Source organism: Bombus pyrosoma, linkage group LG9 (assembly GCF_014825855.1).
Source record: "Bombus pyrosoma isolate SC7728 linkage group LG9, ASM1482585v1, whole genome shotgun sequence".
In the NCBI taxonomy this organism is placed as follows: Eukaryota; Metazoa; Arthropoda; class Insecta; order Hymenoptera; family Apidae; genus Bombus; species Bombus pyrosoma.
The window spans coordinates 5,212,590-5,235,972 of NC_057778.1; the positions used below are offsets into that span (position 1 = coordinate 5,212,590).

Below are 23,383 nucleotides of genomic sequence, written 5' to 3' on the forward strand. Positions count from 1 at the left end.
AAAGGCGTAACGAGCAGCCCTGTCCGTCGATCTCCGCAAATACCTTTGGAAATATTTCTCTAACCCTGTGCGTGCATGCGTGTGTGTGTATGTGTACGTATAAAACGCTGTACGCATAGGGGTTGTCTTCGAAATAAGCTATGCTTTTCGCTTTCTACCCTTTATAGCTTCGTAATTCTCCAACTTTTATTCTTCACGTGTGGCACTTTTGGTAATTTATTATTTTTCTAATTGTGATTGCTCGTGGATATTTGATAGAAGTTTTATCGAGTGAACGGAACGACATTCGCTAGATCGTGTCTGACCCGGTAAGTTTCAAGGATGATTCAGTTCCGTGTAATTAGACCATTTATAGAGATTATAAAATGGCGAGAATGTTAAGCTGATTTGCAATTTCAATGTCTACGATAGCCACGGAACTTATTAAGATTTGTAATAAGGAGAATTTAAAGTTCATTCGTGAAACTAGTTTCGTGCGAACGTTTTCGTAAATGAAAGGTTTCTAATAACAATATAGTTTGTAATTTCTACTTCCTATATTTTCAGAGAACATCGTTCCAAAATAAACATCGTTACAATTAAAGAAACTTCAATTTCCTATTTACCATCCGTCCGATCCGCGAATATTTAAATATTCGATCTAAATATTTTCTTTTCCCTCTTACAAGCAATTATCAAATATTAAGAATTATTTAATTCCTCGATTGTTTGAATTCAGTTAATTTACAAATTTCTTCTTTACGATATCTCAGTATTGAAAATGTCGAACGCGCAAAGTTAAAGAAAATTTCGACGTCATTTTTTACAATATCCCATATACATACAGCTATCTGCCACGATGAAGTAGATCGCATATTCCGGAGGTTTGGCATAAATTCAGGACAATTTTCTCTTGTTCGAGCCGACCGAGTTCGATAAGGAGAAAGATAAGGTTCAATGTGAGATAAATGTAGGCGGAGAGCGAAGAGGGGAGCAAACGGAGATCAAGAATGGAAGAACAGAAGAAAATTGTTGACGGTACAAGCGATCGAAATAAAAGAAATATCTTTCTGACGCATGACAGTATGACACCTCTTCAAATTCCGTGTTACGTTAAGAGGAAGCTCGCGTAAAATTGCGTTTTTCAGTAAAAAGTCGACAAATTGATAAAAGTGAATGAGAACTGATCGAATATATGAATTAATGATTTCATTCAAAACGCTTCGTTCGAGATTTTATTGCTTCAACGTTATTTCCTCCGTGATATTTTCTTGAGTCCATTAGATCGTTTTTGTCAATATGACTATGTTCGAATGATACTCCTAATTTAATTATCGACTATATTTATTAAACACGACGTAGATTAAAGAACGTGTAAATTTGTGAAATATCTTGACCCACATTTAATTACCAAATTACCATACCAAGAATACGAGAGTACGATATATTCAACCAAAGCCGTATTCTATTACATAGTAACTTTTAATCAGTAGCTACGAACCTACAGAATCGCTAGTTAGAACCAGCCTATTTACAATTAACCTTCTCGACATTTTGTTCGATCGATTTAATCTCGTTTGACGAGCCTTCATTAATACTCTAGAGTAATTACCCTGCAAATCATAAGGCAGTACATAAAGCATTTCCAATTTAGCCCACTGGTTCTCTGGATAATCGTATAACTACACATTTACAATTACCAAGTAAAACGTCGTTTTCGTTAGAAGCTAATCGCAGAATCACAAGTAAGTTATATTCCATTTGTAAAAGGTTCTTACACGTTTCTAAATATCGACACACTTGCACCAATTACCCATGCCGGTCATAGAATAGGAAACAAGCTAATTTGTCTACTATTCTACGCTTCGTAAAATGTAAAAGTCAGTCGAGTCAAACATTTCGCCGTTTTCCCGATGAAACCGAAAATTCGTTCGAGAGAAATTCAGAGATGAAATTTCGTTCGCGTCGCCAACGACCCACTGAGTTTGCCCACTGAGGGTCAAATGATTCGGAAATGAAAGCTTTTAATCAAACAATGGACGAGCTCCAACCCTTACGAAAACACGATAGTCCTCCCCTAAAAAATCAACCAACGAAAAAAGAAGGAAACAGAAGAAGGAAAATAAAAGAGACGAGAAATACAAGAAAGCAATGTAAGTGGAGAGATTAACCAGCGAGAAAGGAAACTGCGATCGATGCTCGTTTGATCGTTTCCTCTTGCCGTTGAATTTTCAACGTCGGCGTTTACGCTTCTCTAAGTCGAGCGTGTACACCTCTCAACCCCTAGCGCTGAGAGGAGCGCGCGAAGAAGAAATAGGGCCGCGAGTGCGTAACAACAGAATTGCCACGGTACGACAGGCACACACCGTGCGCTCGTGCAAACGGAAAAGGCCTGGCTGCTCGACGATGCTCGTCTGGACGGTTGCTAACGATCCCCCGCCGCGTTTTCCCGTGGCTGGCTCAAGGATCGGCCAAAGTACCGTTTAGCTCACGCGTTCTAGCCACCAAGTGCATCGATCTCTCGCCGAAAAACTTTCTCACCGCGATCTCTATTCTACAGCGTGCCATTGTGTGTGCATGCACCGTTAATGAAACGATCAATAATTCTCCACTGTTCCCACAGATCTCTTTTTCTTTTTCTTTTTTCCTTTCTATCGGTAGAATCTCGTTCGATCGCACGGAGAATTTAGCCGACTTATGGTCAGTCGTCTATTCGCCAATGATACAGTCAGATTTGTAAGTAATAGCCCCAATATTTTGTACCGTGTTATACCAAAAATACTAATATTTGTGTGTAGTATCGTACGATGCAGAGTCGCGAGTTTGAGATTATAGTGCCAGCGGTAAAGGATCTAGTTGGCCATGTAAAAGTATGGAAGTCGAAAATGTAGAATAAGGTCGTCTCGTATGGCAGTTTTTGAGAAGATTGAATTTAGGAATTCGTAAAGTACGCGTGCACCGGAATATCGTTAAAATTATTGAAAATTAATTTCATTTCCGAATAAATTCGGAATAAGGATGTAGAACAAGATCCGTTCGTATAGGCCGTCGTTTTTCAGGAAATTAGATTTGAACATTCGCGGAACACACATGCACCGGAACTTTCAGTTCGCAAATCTTCTTGAAATTGAAAATCTTTAGGACAAACGCATTCCAAGTTACACGTATACCCGACTGATTTTACGTAGTTACATTGACTTGAAATTTTAATTTTATGCGGTACAGCTACGAGACAAATCATAAAACAAAGCATCGATATCTTACTTATATAATGAAATCGAGAAATCAACAAAGTGTCAGTTTGGACTCAGTTTGGAAAAACTTCCAAGAAATTCACATAAAAATTAACGACCTCAATTTCTTTTTTTTTAATCTCTCCACGACTCCTAAGAAACAATTTTATTCTTACACGACGTTACAAAACCTTATTTTTACGTGAGAAGTCACGTTCTTTCCGATCGTATCACGAATCACCCTGTACCTTGTTGATAGAATGTGTGTGTGTGTGCGTGTGTGTGTATGTGTGTGTAGTTATTTGGAGGCGATAGATGGTCGCATCCGTTTTTGATAAACTGCGCGCGCCAACAATTCCGAAATTGGCAGTGCTGGAGAACCGGCGAACATGTGCAGCCGTATCAACACGAAATTCAAAAAGAGAACGATAACGTCAAGAGCGAGTTGCGATCGATACGCATGGTCGCGGGACTAATTATATATCGTGTCGCGTCGACGGTGCAGTTCTTGTAATAAAAAGCCCGTCCAGCCACGACGACACGCGTCCGTCGCTCCGTGAAATCATCCGCCGGATGAATCCGTGACGCGGACGACTAATTCCTCTAAACCGTTCTCTGCAAGTGCATTTCGTGAAGCGTTTCAAGAATGACCAATTTGACATGATAACTCGATTTTCGAAGTCTCTGATTGGTTGCCGGGAATACAATTTCCATCCACTTTTTTCTTTTTTTTTTTTTTTTTTTAGTTTTGTTACTCGTGGAATTTATCAGATTGGAATACGTGAAACGTTATCTTTCCGAAATTTGAATTCGATGAGCAAACATCGCATATTAAATCTCGCGCTATCATCGATTATTAAGATACCAAATAGAAAGACATATTGCTGCAAGTCATTCCGGCCATGGCAGCCAGAAATATATATATATATATTCCTTCTTGTTCCTTCTTCTGTCTTTCCTTCTTTTTCGTGGAAATTTATTAGATTCGTAAGTATGACACATGAGTTTCTTCTGAAGCTTGAATTTGATGGACTAACGTTACGCGATTAAGTTTTTGTCTTATTATTATTAAGATATCAAGGAATTATTCTGATCGATAGTCAGAAATATAAATCTCTTCTTTTATCTTCTTTTAACTTTTCCTGAATATGAAAATTTATACGAATGAGCAGAGATGATTTTGGATATTTAAGACGTGAGATACCAATGCTAGAAACTTTCGAACATAAATAAACGGCTCGATTTCGACGAATTTTGATTGCCAGCAAAATCTACAATTTTCCTGCTTAATTTTTTTTTTTTTTTTTTCAAATAATAAGGAGTCTATGGCGAATGTATGAAAATTGAGATCGTAGATATTTAAAATGTGAATATAAATGATCTTCCAAGTTTCAACCATAAATTAATATCTTTTCATGAATACCGGTTCAGCTACCAGAATCCAACATTAAAAGTTTCCATTCGAGAAAGTCAAGCATCAAGAAGGAATTCCTTTGTGGAAAAGTGAATCGAAAATGTGATCAGCCTCAAAATTCTTCAACTTTCTTAAATTTTCTAAACAAAAGGAACGTGAGTTATAGCTTTCAACTAACTGATACTCCGTTCCCTTGATATTGCCTTCATCAAAATTAAACGTGGAAATTGCAACTCCAGAGAGATATGTACTCCAGAAAAAATTATTCTCGCTTTCGATCTATCGGAAATAATTTCGCGAGTGCGGATAAGAGATCGAATGACAAAATGTAAAGTACCATGCAACGCGGGCATAAAACATAGAAATCGTTGGAGAACGTCGCGGGAACACGAAAACTTCGTTTCGTTCCAACAACTACTAAACAACATTCTATACAGCACAACAATCTGGCCAATTAATCGAATATATTCAAAGTAGAAAAATAGAGAATCGAATTCTTGTCGTAGTATTTCTTAATTCAATTTTTAATTCACACACTCGAGTCGTTTATTGTTTCAATTTCCGAATAAATCTATGATCGAGTGGAAACATGAGGCGGAAGAAATTGCTCGCCGACGAAAATCATCGCTCGAAAGTTTTCGAGTCTCGCGAAGATCTCGGACGACCCGGGTGTCTTAATAAATTCGGAAGGTCTTGACACGGCGAGATCTTTTTAAACGGATCCCGAGCTACGAATCGCGGCCACGTAATAATTGTAATTTTTACTCGTAACTCGAATTTTGCTTGTAATTTTTACTCGCGCGGAAGGCAATTTTAATCCTTTCTAGCCCCTTCGTTGGCATTCGCCGGTTGATTCACTTTAATCGTCCTTATTTCAAACCCGGACTACGATATGAAACTGTTTTAGAAGAATAAAGAGAAAAAGAACGTGCCACGACGATGCACGCTCGATTGTTTGCTTCGTGCAGGTTCGAATTAACCCTTCGAGCTAAGCGTGATTTGAAACATTTTCTTAAGCTTAATTTTAATACTCTCTACTGCCAACTCCTGTCGATTTCATTGCACCGTTCGGAAAAATCGTAACGTTTCTGACAGCGAAAATATTCCACTGTATATTTGGCGTGACTGGAACAGGATTATTCGATGTTATACCGCGGATGTTTATTCGAATTCGTATTTCTACGAATTTTGCAATAAGCAAAAATTTGTTTCATCCATTAAATGTAGCAAACAGTACGATGCTTTGGATTCTTTGTACAAGTACTTTTGTATATTGTGTGCTTCGTATTTCTTATAAAGAATGAAATTCTAAATTCAGACATATATTAGGATTAATTGGATATTAAATGGAACGACTGAAAATTTTAATTGTTTTCCAATATAACGGGATTGAGGAAATAAAAGCGGGCAAGAAATATTCAACCCCATCCGTTCCATTCACGAGCATCGTCTGACTATCATTCATTCCGGTCTTCACAGAACGTTCATTTCTACGACAAAAAATTGTATAGTCTAGAGGACTGCAGGAACTATTTCAAAGAACCCATTGTCGGGAGAAGCGAGCTTTTTGAAAAAGAGATTATAAAGCGATCCAAGGAACGGCGAAATGCCACTAAAAAATGCATATTATTATATAATAATGCGTTTCTTTTGTAAAATTACGAATTTTCCGGACAAGCCATTAACAAGCTATTTCGAATAAATCACTCCGACTGACGATCTTAAGATTTTCAACGATTATAAAAATACAAACTCGGCGAATAAAAAGAGCCAAAGCTACCGGAAAGCTAATAGAAAGACGTCGACGATTTCAACAATTTGAATTTTCAATTTACAACGAAGTCGGTCGACTTTCTCGATTTCTTTAAAACTCGACCGAGCTACCAATATTACTGGAAAATCTTCGACAGACTGCACGGCACACGTGCCACGAGATCGTCGTCCGTAATCGAGCTGCAATTTCACCGACGCGATAACAGTTCGACTGCATTCATGCTTCAAGGGCCTTGTAAGGTCGTGATGTTGGATAAAAATCGGAATATTACGCGAAACTCGGGCATCGTTAACTAATAATTACGTGCAACCGTAGCCTAACATGCTACTCAGACGCAATTTCATGCGCTGCCCATCGATCTGCTGTGAAAGTTAGCCAATGAAGCCCAGGTGTACACGTATCGACTGCGAGAACAGCAGGGGAAATGCCCGTAACTAATCAGACACGCGAATTCCCGGTGTACGAGCATGAATAGGATGAACACGGTTTCTAAGTTTTACTACGAAGTTCTAGAAGCACGTGAAGATTGTATGAAACAATTCTTAACTCTGCACAAGTGGATTGAGAAATTAGAGAATAGTTTATGTAGTTTTTTTTTTTAGTATAAATGTCTATCTAACGTATCTTTCGTTTTCAGGGCGTATTTCATGAAATTTGATGCAATTTGTAACCGTAGTGCATCGTTGTTTCGTTAGTAATGCAACTAAGGAAAATAAATTCTTGGGGAAATAAAAGATTTAGAGCAAACAATTATGAATCACTCTAGCTGTTTAGCAATGAAAATAGTATCGTTCGTTTGTAATTTAATTAATAGTTTCTGGGTTCCGATCACCTGTACTAAAATTGTTTATCGTTTAGAAAAGAGTTGAAAGGTCTGTTCTGTGTTGTGACAGCGTTCTTCTGTTCTATCGATTAAATTTCATTGAGGAACTATGACATAACGGTGACCTGCATAATGGCGAATAACGTGCTTTTAGAATTAATTTTTGCAGATGCCATTTCAAAGTTGACAATTTTTTTTTAGATGTGTCACTCCTCTAGCAAAGCAACGATAAATATCTTCGTATGGAATGCGTGAGAGTGAATGGCCTGACATTTCAGAGATAAAGAATTGCGAATGGAAAGTGAGTAGTCGGGATTACGCGTTGCATAATTTCATGTATGTAAATTACAAAGAATGTGATAAAGACATAAAGCGTGTCACAGAAATTAGTTCAAAATGATTTTATACAATTTTGTTTCACTTGTTCTTTAGACGCCAGGTGCTTATAGTAAGATTCACTTTTAATTTAGATGACTTTTATAAAAATTCCAAGCCTTTTTAAAGATACCTAGGAGGATTTTCAATTATTTGAAAGTGATTTTAAACAATTTTATTCCACGATATGCACCGTTATATGAAGATAGCTCCATTTTTTCTCGGAGTGAGAAACGCTAATTAAGCATTGAATTTTATAAACAAACGAAAATCCACTTATGTGAGTTAAGAGAGAACTCTTTAACGTAACCATAGCAGACGTAAATAAAATTAGCGAACTTTACAATCGTTCTTTTTCTACCACCAACTTTAACATCGGATACTGCTAAAATTTCGCTACACCTCCACTGAACAAATCATAAAATTCCAAAGAATAGATCATGCCGCGTTAAAAATCCTTCTGAGAATGCTCCGCGACCTAAAAATTTTATCTCGCTCCGGCGTCTATTAAAAGAGTCATGAAATTTCAAACTACAGAGAACTCACTTGTCCATCATGAACTTTCCACAATCTCGGCTCTTGAAGTTTTATCTCGATCTATTAAGAAACTTGTAAACATTTTCAAACTGCACAATTGTAATTATAATTCAAACGACTGGCACGAAGATAGACCCGCACAGAGTAGTACTGGGATCGCGTTCGAAACGGAAAACAATGATATTTCGACGAGCTCGAAGTCGTAGACGTACGTAGATGGAGGACGGAAGGATCGAAGAAAATTTCGTTACATTTTCTCCCTGTGAAATCCTAAATTCTAATACGACATCGTTTGGATCGTCTAGCGGATTTTCTCTTTGACCAGCACTCGGAACACTCGGCTACCGTATATAAATATTTGGTGTGAGATAAAAAGAAAAAATGTATGTATATATATAAAGAAGAAGAAGAAGAAGAAGAAGAAGAAGAAGAAGAAGAAGAAAAAGAATAGAAGAAATATGTATAGACGCGAAGACGAGCAGAGATTTGAATCTCATAACCGTATCGCAACGGAGGTCGATATATGAGAAAAGAGGAAAACGAGGAGACGACAAGAAAAGAAAAGTCGAAAGTTTTAACGTTTACAAGACGCAAATTCATCCCGCCCCATCCGATAATAATAAATAATAAATTCTGCATATATCGTGTTATTGTAATATAATTATAATATATGTATATAATATATATATATACGCGTCTGTATGTATATGTATGTTTCATGTTTGTGTCCCCGTGTATATAACTGTGTATTGGCGTGGTAATATATAAACAGTGAATAACACATATATAAAATCATTAAAACGATAAAACAAAATAAAATAAATTATCCAATATATTAATTAATATACTTAATCATCTGCGTAATATATTAATATTCTGGTTATTATATATATTATATATTATTAAATTATGTATCTATATATATATATATATAGATATATATATATATGTATAGGTATATGCGTGTTCGGTTGTAGCCTTAACTATGCAAAGTGCCCTTTTTTGCAAAAGAGAGAAGATCGACGGGTAATATCATTTGATCACAATGTAGCGGTTTGGCTCTTTGAATAGCTAGCGGATTCGACGTTTCAACTGAGTCGACGTGTTACCCGACGCGAGTTACACGATTTCCTAAGCTTCGAAACACACGTACCATCCATATGCGTTTTCGTCCGTCCGTCCGTCCGTCGGCTGTAAATGTTAACCATTCGTCCATGCGAAATGCGAATCCGAGCGTGTACGCGTGTATAATGATCGCGTCACGCATCCACGCCTGGACGTCTGCGCAGAACACGGCTCTACGTTATATCTTTCTCCTTCTTACTTTCCTTCTCTTACTTTTCAGAAAACCCTTATATCGTTAATATAATATTATAATGTGTAAGGAAGTAAATATATGTATATATAAATTTCCTCGCGTAAAAACAAACAAAGAAGAAAGGTAGAACAAAAAGATTGCACCCCAACCAATTAAATATCAACGTGTAACGATGTATTAGGTTGTCCGAAAAGTTTCTTTCGTTTTATAAGGATATAATAGACGCACAATGTTTTTTTTTTGTTTTATATTAGTTTATTGCATTATGCACGAATATAGTAATAGAAATAGAACGAAATGGATCATACCGAATTCAATAAAATAATATAAAACAGAAATCGTTGTTCATCTATTATCACCTTATGAAGAGAAAGAAACTTTTCGAACAACCTAATAGCTGCGAAATATTTCGTAACCAGCCCTCTTGAATAAAAATTGACATCGTTATTTTAAAACGTATAACACTATCATTACCGTCCGGCTGGCGGATTTTCAACCGCGTAATAACCGGCCGATTAACCATAACGTATTAACGTATATAATGTATAATATAATAATATAGTATAGTACTATAAAATCAATCCGATTACAGATAAGATTCTTATTGTGTTCGCCTATGCACTTAAGTTCCGAATTCGTGGAATGTCTCGCGTGATTTTCCACTATTTATCTGCTGCCGATATTGCATCCGCGGAGGTGTGCAGTTTAAATTGTAAATATCGTAGACTTTTAGGTGTTCAAGTAACAAACAACGCGTTTTATAGTTCAGAGCTCATATTAGAACTGCAAAGCGCCACTACGTACTTCTTCTTGCGCATTTGTCCTCTTCTAGTTTTTTTTTTTTCTTTTCATTCTTTCTTTTTGTATCTTCATTATCATCGTCATTTCCTGTTCTTCTTATCTCTAACAAAAACAAAAGACCGCTAGAAACGATGCATAGGACTAAAAGATTTCGTTGTTAGTCGATTAATATTGCGTGTCGCCGTACTTCCGGTGATGCCGGAAATACACGAGGATGTCGTGTGGCTGCGTGTTCCGTGTCTTTGTCCCCGTTGTTGTACGTCTACAGACGTACATGTGCGTGTATTATGTGTAAGTGCAAATTAACGTGTGGTGTATCAAACGCCTGCCTCTCTCGTCGTGTACATACCTGATGTGTCCGTGTTTCCTGACTGTACCTATGTGTGAGAGTGTAGAAGTGTATCCATGTGCCAAATACTCCCCGAGAATCCCCCGTAAATTCCATCCCGCGGAGGTGAAACCCCGCGAACTGGACCAGCACGTACATACGTGGGCGTAATACATTGCCAACGATTCCCGATGAAACGCCGATGAAACACACGATTACACTCTAATATGAAGTCCAACTATAAACTCTTCAACAACTATACAACTCACCCTGCGTATCGAATGAATTACTTCCAGTAATTTCGCATTAATAATTAGTAATTAATTAATTAATCGATTAATTATAACTCTTTTTTTCCGGCTGTCGAGCGGCGTGTATCGGCCGCTAGGCAGCAGCAACTACGGGAGGAATTGGCACCACGTTTGCTCCCACTTTATATATATATATATAATGTATATATATATATAATATGTAATTCCATTAAATCTCCCATTATCAATATTTATAATATATATATATAGAGCAATATATGCGCGAATCGTGAACTCTCCCGAGCTAACTCTCTTTAGTATCGTCGATCGGCGCAGCGCTAGTTTACCACAAAAAAAATAAAGCTGCCCGGTCTTTGGACAATGTTCGAAACATCGTTTCGTACGGCAGCCGGCATGGCGCGAGTTTACGTGTGCGCGTCACGGGGCGCGTTCGCGTGCGCGCATGCGCGCCCGCGCGTTACTGATCGGCCCGAGGATAACGCGAATTCCGCGAGCCTAACAGCCGAGATATAGAAATAAGCGACCCGCGCCAACCTTGATTCGTCTCGGGCTCTCTCTTTACCTCTGCCTCCGCTTTCGATGCGCCGATCGTCAATAAGAAAACAACAACAAACAACAAACGGCTAACGCGCCAGCAATCGAGAAGGAACTTTCATCGCCGCATCGTTTATCGATCGTGAAAAACCTGGCTGGTGTCGTGCCAGAGACGAATCGAACTTAAAAATCGGCCCTCGAAGAAAAGTTTCCCGCGACAGCGACGGCGGCGTATCACGCGCATGCGCGTGCGCCGTTCCTCCAGCTGACCGATCGTTCCCGCGCGTGCGCGCCAATCGCCGCACTCGCCTGCCCCCTTACAATAGATTATAGCGCGCGCGCAACTCGCCATGCGCGGCACTCGGCTCGCTCGCTTTTTCTTCTCAGAGAACGATTTTGTTAACTAACACGACAAGCCCACCCCAAAAAATGTCGCTAAACATCATACACACCACGTGCTTACAAAAAACCCCCCTTTTCCGCGCGATAGGAGAATCTCGTCGATTTCTTAAGCGTAGAACCTATAAAAGATTTGGTGTTCGAAAAAGAAAAAAGCCGAGAGAGACCGGCCTTTGCGTGGCCGTGACATCAGGGCCGTATCGTATTATGATCTAAAGTGCGACAATACCCCCCTGTCGGCGCAGCCACTCGCGCTCTCTGTATATCATTTTCTTCTTTTTCTGTTCTTATATATATATATATGTATGTATGTATATATATGCATATCCATACCCATATATATACATGTATATGCATACATATGTATATATATATCTGTATATATATGCGTGTGTAAATTATTTATTTATATATTATTCATCGTTACTTTTTTTCTGGTTTTCTTGCTTCCGGGGCGCAGTACGTACGTATAAAGTAAATATATATATATATATGTATATATATTTGTATATATTATATATGTAGGAATGTAGTATAGTGTAGTATCGTGGATGGATTGCCTGGCAATCAACACTGGCCTCGTACCAGATATTGTAAATTCATCTGTACTAGACTTAGAGCTTACTGCTCAATTATTTCAGCGTCAAATTTTCTTCGTTTAACAATTATTCGTCTTCAACATTTGCCATCTTATTTTTTCAACACTATTATTCAAACGACACACTACACTAATTTCAACGATCAACGATATTGTCTTTTATCACACCGCACGCCGGAATTTAATACTAGCACGATCTGATCCCGGACGAGCTCTCAATTTGTAGGAAAATGGTACAATGCTAGTAGGTTTGGTAACGGTATGATTGTTACAATATCGTTTGATGTTCCGTCAATCTATGTTTGCGCAATCACTATTCGTCATTAACTAACTTCGTTACGACGGTTCTTTTTTAAATACGCTGACAACACTCCATGACAACGTTGACAACACACACCCGATATGTCTCAAACAATCCGTCTACGATACTACACTATACTACATTCCTACATATATATATTTATATATATGTATATGTATATATATATATGTATATATATTTATAAGATATATACAGACGCGTGCACGGTCCATCCGCGTTTTAGGACAGCGTGTTCATGGTATCGTTAGTCATCGCGGAAAGCGCCAAGGTGCCTGTCACGAAATCGTTTAGATCGATCTTTCTTGCCTCGGGGTGTTTGAATTTAAAGTGCGTGCGCAGGTTGTCGCTACGTGTGTACGTGGCACGACAGAGAGGACACTCAAACCTGCCGGGGAAGTGGACGTGGTAGTGGTTCCTGATGTGCGTCACGACCTTGCCGCACAGCTTGCACCTGTGAAGGTTGCAGCCGCCTGGCACCCGGTCAAAGGTCAGCCGCATGTGCCAGGCTTTTGAACCTGCAACATCAACACAAGACAAGTCACTTTCAACTGTTGGCCACCCAACACGACCTACACGACGACGAGCCGCCCGCGGCCCAGTCTGTGTCGACGGCGGCTCGATCGCTTCTTTCTCTCTCTCTTTTTCTTTCCTCATGTATACGCTCTCTCTCTCGTACTCTCAGTCTCAGTTTCTCTCTCTTTGATTGCCTCTCTAGCCTCCTCCACCTCCTTCCTTCCCATCATCCTCCGCGTTCGCCGCCTCCTCCGTCACTCCTTTTTTCCCCCGCAGTTCACAGCCTCTTCTTTTACTTTTTCTCTTTTTTCTACCTCCCCACTAATTTTCCCCGCGTTTACCCTCCTACTTACGAATCAAGGCCGTGATCATGCGACCGTGTCACACGTACTCTATATGCTTTCTCTTTCCTGTCTCTCTACCGAAGAGAAGAGAGACCTTTCCTCCGCCTCGCCTTCGAAACCTTTTTTTCCTCCACCCCAAGAAGCGAGGTCGTTCACGCGTTACCCTTGTCGAGCGTGTCGTGCAGCGTTTGGCGCGCGAGAGAGAGGATCGAGGAACGGTTGATGGATCGATCGAAATCACGGGACCACGAAGCAGAGATTCGAAAAAAGGGAGGAACACACACGCGTACGAAGAAAGAAAAAGAGAAACGAGACGATGTTTGCCACTGGAATTTTGGCTGAGAATTTGACGCGCGGCGATTTACAAACGCTCCGGTTGACCAAGAGTCCAAGCAATTTCGACATTTCCTATAACGTTTAATCTATTTCAACGAATTAACTGCTTCGATATACAGATACGATTATTGATGGGATCAGGCTTAATGGCGCTTTTAAACGTCAGCTTGTAATTCTATAAATATCAAGTATTATTTCTTGCTCGATTCGACTGATATGTACGAAGATAATTGTTTCGAACGGTCTGTCTTATCATTGCATAATCTTTCATTTATTTTCATATCTTATTCACATTTACTGTAACTGTAACGCGGCCTTTTATAAAATTCTGTCGGATAAATGCTACAATAAACCTGGAGCAATAGCAATTACTAACAGTCAAATAATTGCAGTTTGAACATAAATATACCGAGAGAAAAGATATTTCTAGACATACGAAATATTAAAAATTGAAATTTAATATCGCTTCAAGTATACCGCAAGCTATCGAGTCGTATCGTATGTCAAAGTTAATGAAGGCTTAACGTTTCTATTTGTCATTAATTTTATACGTACAATCAAATTTATTTTTTACTTACGGTAAGCTTGATCCCATCATTAGTCACGATCGTGTTTCGTCTCTTTTTATGGAGCTATAGTCCTTTCACAATAATTACTTTTCACGTAAACGTTCGACATTTATGCGAATTATCAATAGAAATTACTACTACATCCTTAAATGTTAACAAATAAAGAAACTAACCTTGGTCAAGAGCGTTGTAATGCATTACTATCAATCGATCACATTTATTTTAACATTTCGTTTCTTTCAAACCTTAGAGAACACTCCATTATGTTAAACAACGGTACCAATCTCTTTCGTAACGAGTGTAACTCGTGTCAATGAAAAATTTTAACCGCGATAACACAATGTCCGCGGAGGTTCATAATACAAACGTTAATTATACCACGACATGTTCCTCTTACTTATAACAAAAATATGAAGGTACAAAAACGAGGTGAAGCAAAAAAAAAAAGAAAATAAATAACATGAACGAAAAGGAGGAAGAAGGACAATCATAATTATATCGCATAAGTAAAAGGACACTCTGTACATCGGGATTAAGTGCAACACACATTTACTTTTGCGTAAAAAGTCCTCTGTAAAAGAAAAAAAAAGAAACGGTCGTTCAAACTTTCAAACCAGTGCAATTAACAAGAAAAAATGCATGATGGGTGACGTGTACAAGTTTGCTACAAGTTCTGTGCGTAGGCAAAGCGAGCTTTCCAGAATAATCAATTCGAACTTGGTTTTTGCGTTAAGGGATTAATCGTAAATAAATAAAAATACATAAGATTATGCACTCCATTCAAGGAGAACCAAAATTAAGAAAACCGAACGAAAGGTGACGACAACAAAAAAAAAAAAAAAAAAAAAATAGAACCAGAAGAGGGAAAGAACAGGTAATCGATGCCACCGAAATCGATCGTTAATCATAAATAACAAAAATAAAGCAGCGATTGTTTGTCGTCATGAAGGAGAAAACCAGTAAGGCGGAAAATTGATGTTGTTTTATCCAATATACATTATACCTACATATGTACAAATGTATGAGGCCCTGCAACCTCTCGAATAAGTTGAGGATTGGCATAACGCGTAATGGAGTACTCTCTAAGCGGCTGAACCAACTGGTTAATACAGTTACGAACTTCCCAACCTGGTGACACACAGAACACCTCCAAGTGTCGGGTTCGTTCGTCTCCATTTAGCGTTTTTGCGCCGACAACGCGGAACACGTCGGCATAATCTTTTCACCGGAATGTTTTAAGCACGGAAGCTGCCTGAAATGAAGTTTCAGCCACCTACTCCGAATACGTTTACGGAGTAAGAATTGTTATTCGCCGGGCGAATCTGCGCGGAGGCGGATAGCGATGGGACTGAGTCTATCGTAAGTCGTTTCATTAAATCGGCGATATGATGAGATAATTAAGAATATTTGATAAAACGATTTAATAGCAATTCGATGGTATGTGTTCAAACCTTGTATTATATAACGAAAGGAACAGTAACATTTAGATATATTTAGAATGTTTAAGTTGAACTTATCCGATTACTTCGTATAATTTAATAGCGAATATTAGTTATAGTTATTCGTCGGTACTTACTAACTGATAAAACATTGTTACAACATATATATATATATTTATTTTTAAGTTTTTATTTACCAATGGAGTAGGGTACCCTTTTAATCAGCCTCTATGGGATTATATTTCTGGACGTAATAAAAATAAAATAGAAAATACGTATATATATATATATATATATGTGTGTAACATCTATTATATATGCTTGTATATCTACGTGCCTATGCGAAAATTAAATGTTATTATACTCTTTTATTACATTTGCGATAAATATCTAAGCTACGAGTGTGAAGTACGTAAGAAGAAATATGTTTACTATACTTTCAACTCTTTTACTAAACTATATTATTTTTAGCCGATGTTCCCTCCTCTCTATATCTACACACAAGTTCTTCCCCACAGGTATCTGTCAAAATCACTTTTCGCATTAGAAGTTTCCCATAAATAAAAACTGTACAAATTCCTGAATATTTGTATGAAATTTCACGTTCGAAAACTATCACCACCTTCAACATCGCCAATTTCACAGTGCATTTCTTCAATCTGCCCGCAATAACTCAACCTCTGACAATCACTATGAAACAACTATCCAATAGCAAGGTTCGAACATATTACCAGCCCACTGATCATGAACACTGCACGGTGTCATTTATTTCTAAAATATTGCCCGATCCTGTTAAACTAGCGTTCAGACACTAAATTGACCTACGCGCCGCAATCGCATACACCGAGCTCGTTCCCATCGCTAACTGCCGGCGAGGCTTCGTTTGAGGTGTTCTACGATCTGTGACAAATGCAGTCCCACGGAGAATTCGGAGAAAGAGAGAGACAGACAGACAGACAGACAGACAGACAAAGAGAGAGGGAGAAAAAAGGGAGAGAGAAAGGGGGATATCTCATCTGGATGGACCGATCAATATTTTCTCAAAGAGTTAAACGCTTTCGGGGTCACACATGTTTCAAGATGCGTGCACCGTTGTCGATAAGGGGAAAAGGATGATCTTTTTATTCTCAGCACTTTGAGGTATCAAGATTCCGCGATTCGGGACTCAATGAACATACAGAGACTCGATTTCAATAATACCCGATGCTCGAGAGGGTGTCAGTATGCGCAAGGTCTCGTAACACGACTCACATGTCACGGAGATCGATGCGAGCATCTATATAAATGTATGCGATTCACGTGCTATGTATTTACAGGGTGTTCCGGTAATTATGATACGATCGACAAGGAGGCAATTGTACGTGCGAAAATAAGTCGGAAATGTGGAGTGAAATTTCTTCGTAGAACGTTTCGTTTCCGACAAAATGAAAATATCGCAACAATTAACTAACTAAACACGTGGAAACGCAACTTTCATGAAAACAAGGCTTCAAACGGAGAAATTATATTCTACATTTGTGTCTTATCTTCGCGAGTAGAATAACCTTCTGTTGATTATAAACTCGGTAATTGAGCAAGTTCGCATACACTAACGAAATTTTCAAATTCCATTTGATCGGAAACGATGCGTGCCGCAAGAAGAAATGTTATTCTATATTTCCGACTTATTTTCGCACGTAAAATCGCCCATCTGTCGATTCCATCATAATTTAGAACACCGCGTATACATATGCGCGTGTATATATGTGTATATATGCGAATATCTGTCGCTGATAAAACGATTCCACGGCGAGTCGACGTATCGATCTACTGCATTCACGCTACCTTTCTTTCTCTCTCTCTCTCTCTCTCTCTCTCTCTCTTTCTGTGTTCCCGATTAACATACAATTTAAATAATATTTGCGTGATAGGCTAGATAACGGGCGTTTATGGGGAAAAGGTAAAAGGTCATTTCGTTGAACTTCTCGATCGATCAGCTCGACTAACGGTAACGTTGGTGGGAAGGGCGTCGATGAGAAGGAAGAAAAAGGGGAGGAAAAAAGGGGGAGGAAAAAGGGGAGGAAAAAAGAGGAAGGGAAAGGGAGCTGGATTGGGGGACGAAGGACGGAAAGTGACGCTAGGTGAAAGAGGGGCGGAGAAAACGCGTTTCAAAGATGTTAAAACTTTTGACGTTCTGCAGCTGGTTCGATTTTCAATAAAATCTGATTTCCGACGAGCATGCCGAGAGCACGTTTTCATTTCGCGAGATGCTCAAAGAGGTAACGGTACCGAGCGCGCAGCGGAATACGGTTTAAGCGTCGATTCGTCGACGTCGTCCCGCTCGTTGTAAGAGAACTTTGTACAACCTTGTTCCTTTACACATTTATGTACATATATATATGAATAAATAAATATATATGTATATATATATATAGGTAACCGTGGCCTCTTTACGCGATAACAGGTGGCGTGCGCGGGAAAAATGGCCAATTCTTTGGGGGAAAAAGTAAATCGAAAATGTGGAATGAGATCTTTGAAAGCCGTGGATAGTCGAACAACAGCTTTGCGTCACTGCCTCGAGTGATTTTAAGCTCCGATACTTCTAGAACATGAGCGACTTTCACACACGTTATATGGAAAAGTAGCACAAATTCATATAGATTCTTCGATTTTTAAAAGATATATTTATCGTGACTCATTGAATTTCCTACTAACCAATAATCAGAAACGAGTATCTTTCGTTTGAAATGTAAATATGAATATGTCTAGTCAAACAGAATTTTTTATCAGAATGAAAAAATAAATGACGGCTCGTTCGAAGAATGTTAATATATGAGAGCTATGTTTGAAAGAATTTTAATGTTTTATCTGATATTCTCATCGTATAAAATAATTCGAGATCAAATCTCTCTGGTTCACTGTCCAGTTTTATGCATGTTACTGTAATACTGTTTTTCATAATACTTCTTCTTTCGTCCTTTCGTGATACTTTATTGAATTTTTTTTATCGAATATTTCTTACAATTATATGTATATTATTCCTGATATATGCAGGTATTCTTAATACAGACGATTCATCGAAAATGCAGAATTACGTGTTCTTTGAATTACGACATCCACATAACTCATCCTATTCAGTTAATGTATTCGCTGGTACATCTCGAACCCGAGTAATTTCATTTAGGAATGAGGAGTTTCGTCACGTACGTTTATGATATGCATGTGACACTCCCTTGAAAACACCTATATGACGTCTTTGAGAATTATTTGTTAGCATAACTAATGGAAATTGTTCCAATTCCACTTATCTACAAACTTCTCTCATCTTTTTAACACGCCACAGATCAATATGCACGCAGGAAAAACACGTCGAGTCTAATTTTTATGACGCTTGCCCGAAGAGATGTACTTTAATGCAACGTAGTTGGAAAGGGAAACTGTTTAGGTCTAAAAATACAAGCCTTTTAAAAATAGGCTACAAATCCGATCAATATCTTTTACACATTCAAGAGGATACCAAGAACACATATTTACATCGAGTATGGAATTAATTACTGAATTTTAAAATTACTGTTCTATAAAAAAAATAGGATTTCATATACTGGGTCTCCTCGACGCTTACTCGAATACCTTAAACATCTCACTTATTTTTAATGATCCGAGTGACGTATTAAATTTGATAGTGGTTATTTCAAGTACCTGTTAAAATAATATTTCGTTCGATAATCTCTCTAATATAGCTGTTCCATTAAGGATCGTATGTAGGTCATGGCCATCGCAAATCATTATACATGACCTCAATATTGACACTATGATAAAAATGATTGATTATTCTAAACTGTCGCAAGATACAACTGTACGAAAAATTGTTCGCTTGTCATAATATTTACTCTGTCTCGAAACAAATAATATTTTTCACTATAATTGGAAATACCATCGCACGCACGTTCGGACACGCATCGAAAACAAACGAATTATTTTAAGTGCTCAAGTTAATCAGTATCGGTATTTATACAAATCACTGGACAGTGAACGCGTTGAAACTATTTTTATCGAGATCTCTCCGCATTTTCAAAGTATATACCATTCCTCAAAGAAAAGTCTCATCTTTTTCCTGTACGACCTGTTACCAGAACCGAGTAATCTGCTTCCATGGAGCCGACAACGTGTATAAAAAATAATGCTGTATATATTTTGTGTTAGTGCAGGATATCCTCGGTTAGACTTTGTTAGACTCTTTGCTGGTAATATGCGTTAGCGTGAGTTGCTTGTTACACGGTTACATTGCGTGTGATCCTCTCTCTGCTGAACAACAAAGGCATGATGTACAACAGATTGTGTTCCCAAACAAGAGGTAGACAGTAAGAGAGAAAAAGAGAGAGAGAGAGAGAGATGTACGTGTAATGAGCAAGATAGAAGGAGATTAATAGACACTGAAAAAACGAAAACACGAGAGAAGCAGCTGTTCGAGGAGAGATGATACATATTCCTCTGTCCTCCGATCGAAACGAGAATCTCCTCTTTTTTCCAAAGAGAACAAATAAAATGACAACGAAAAAGAGATATATATATAAAAAAAAAAAAAAAAAAATAGAAGGGAAGAGAGACTGGTCGCTTTTTCTTCCGTAAAAATCATCCGCCGAAAGAACAACTCTCGCGTGTATCAGCACAGCGCGTCGGAGCGCACCGACCACGAAGCACACATCCCCCTCTTTTGCATGTCTCCTTTTATCAGTCTTTTATTACATTCTTTTTTTTTCCTCCCCCACCCATCTCCGTCCTCCTCTTTTCCCTCCAGCCCTTCCCAAAAATAGCAGCCGACTGACTCGAGGTGTTTTTGCAACGGTATCGAGCGATAATACCTCGCCGTACGATAAAGTACAACACCCGTGGTCCACGGTTTGGAATTGGCTTTGAATCATCGTTATTTATTTCACAAATCTGTTCAGTACAAAAATATTACAGTATATATATATTCTCGTAAATATATATATATATTTAAATATATGTATATATTTTGCATTCATTTTATTTCCTTCGAATCCTTGTCGCTTAATTTACACCTACGTGTAATGCTAGGATAAGAGTTCTAATTGCTAGGTATATCGGGCGTGTGTTCATTCTCCATAGCGGTTTTCTTGTTTTTAAATATGCATGATAAAGCGATCTACGCTGGTGCAGACGTAGACGGGCGTATGGCGCGTTCCGTTCATTCGGCTACTTCCATCAGCAAACAGAAAATTTATGTTTGTAAGTGACAACGGGCACGCGTGATTCTCGATTGATCGATTTACGATTTAGTCGAGTACGACGCAGTCTGTCGAATTTAATTTGTCGAATTATCGTTAAAAGGAAAAGTCGTTTATTGACGAGATTGTCAAATAGTTTCATTATATGTAGCTTATTCGTGCAAAATTCAAGCTTAAACTTCGAGTATGCGGTCATCGTTCGAATTCACAATGTCTGCAACTCGATCCTATGATCATTCTATGAACGTATGACCAATCGGTACTTCTCGCCTATCGTCTTCTATTTTCAGAACGAAATAGAGAAAGGAAGTGGCTGTATTAGATTTATTTACCTGGAAAACGATCAAAGACGTGCATGAAATTGTTCTTACGAATGACTCTGCTCTACGTCGACTACGTCTACGTTGCTCGTACGTTACACCGGACTCATTACCAGTAATATAATAATCGTAAACGAATGTTCAAAATTTCCGAGTTCGTTCACTCGTCTGCGTATTGCGCATGTACGTCGAATCCGATTCGATGTACTCTGGACGTACTTACGTAAGTGGAACCGAGAAATTACCATAGCCAGCGAATTTCGGTCATCGATATTACTCTGTCTCGTACCAGAATGCAGTATGATAAAAGCACGTAGGATGGAAACGCGTTCTGAAGAATGAAAGATCGATCGAGGCAACGGTACGAGCGTTTAATCGCATGGAAGATTCGGAGCTAAAGTAGCAAAATCCCTTTTCGAGCTTAGAGCCTTGGTATATCTAGTACACGTGCGATGGGAGGCGAAGATCGATCGACCAGAGATGAACTTCGAAAAGAATCGCGAAGCTCTGGCCAACGCGCTACAAACGGGAAACTGGCACACTCAGGGCGAGTGACCAGTCACAGGGCGTTGCAAATTTCCGGCTACGAACCTCTCTGGAAGTGACTATCGCGACTTTTGTCGGCCATATTAGCTAATCAAGCGAAACAAGCAAGAGCAAGAGAGGAGAAAACAACTGGACGAAACGGTCTGTTTCAATTGAACGGCGCGCGTAGGTGTGCGGTTTCCCGCAAGATCGCCGTGCAGGGAGATGAAGTCATTCAAACTCCGCCTTTTGTTTCATCTTTTATTTCCGCGGAACTTTTCCCACCGGCTACAACGTACGGAAAATACAGGGGAAGAACTCGATCTAGCAAGTCAGCCACAGAGAAGAGAACAGAGTATCTGTACCTCTGCCTCGTCGATTCGATCATGCACGTACTTTGAGAGCATGCATACGAATTTATGTTCTATCGTGCGTTCCAGAGTCAACGATATTGGCTAAAATGAAATCGAACGAAGTAGAAAACGTTCACCCTTTGGTGATAATCCGAGCGGACCTGTCGTCGATCGTGTCGATACTCGAGCGTTTATAATTATACGCCTCGCGGAGTTTGCTCCGATCCAATTGCTCCCCTGCGATGTTTTCGAATCTATTCGTACGTTTATACCTCTACGTACACGCGTCACGGCATACATGGGAGTGGTACGACGAAAATAGAAAGATTGCCACGTTCGTTAGAAACCGAGACAGAAGAGAGCCTGAGAAATCAGAACCCTGACGCTATCGAGGACCATCGTCGCCTTCGAATTTCCTGCGAGAAAGTTCTTCGGAGGAAGTTCTCGAAAGTTTGCGCGACCTATCCAGCTGCTGACTTGTGTCGAATCAAACGACTTCCGTATTTCGACTGACGAAACGTACCAGAAACCTGGAAAAACTTGCGAGCGTGTAACTACAATGAATGGAGCCAGAATAGCCGTGGATGAAAGGATGATGCTAAATGAGCTGGATTGGTTGTCCTCGAGTTACCAGTTCGTGTATGTATGTAGGTAGAACAGAATATGATGCAACAGAACGCGGTTGTAAGTGGAAGGGGAGGACAATATTCCAATAGAGCGACAATATTCGACGTCGATGTGGCGATCTTACGCTGTGCCATCGGTTACTGACCGATTTGTGCCACAATGGCAGGCAGCTGCACGCAGTTGGGAACGACAACCGTTCCTGGTTATCCGGACAAACATACGACGGCTAACGGCACACACGGCCAGTACCAACACCACCACTGCCAGCACACCGCCGCCCGTCGTCACCCTCTCTGCACGAGGATTCCTCGGCTCGTGAGAGGATCGCAAGGGCGGAGGCATCCAACAGGGCAGCTGGAATTCTGACCTTGTCGGGGCGCAACCCTCTCTCTCTTCTCCAGTGAGACACCACTGGCCAACAC

At 39.2% G+C, this 23,383-nt stretch overlaps 1 protein-coding gene across 10 annotated transcripts in view; it reads right to left on the bottom strand.

The window, feature by feature from the left end:
• Positions 1-23,383, bottom strand: part of LOC122571237 (sex determination protein fruitless) — a 92,765-nt gene that overhangs the window by 43,686 nt on the left and 25,696 nt on the right. Inside the window, exons 5-6 of one of the 10 annotated variants that reach the window (XM_043734757.1) lie at positions 15,023-15,040; positions 9,983-13,222 (exon numbers count right to left, since the gene is read on the bottom strand). The exons of 6 other annotated variants lie outside the window; for them this stretch is intronic. In XM_043734757.1, coding sequence (XP_043590692.1) covers positions 12,927-13,222; positions 15,023-15,040 — 314 coding nt within the window. In that variant the 3' untranslated portion in view covers positions 9,983-12,926. Of the gene's footprint in view, positions 1-9,982; positions 13,223-15,022; positions 15,041-20,804; position 23,383 lie in introns of those variants that run through there. 3 more of the 10 variants (XM_043734765.1, XM_043734758.1, XM_043734764.1) reach the window with 3 other exon arrangements.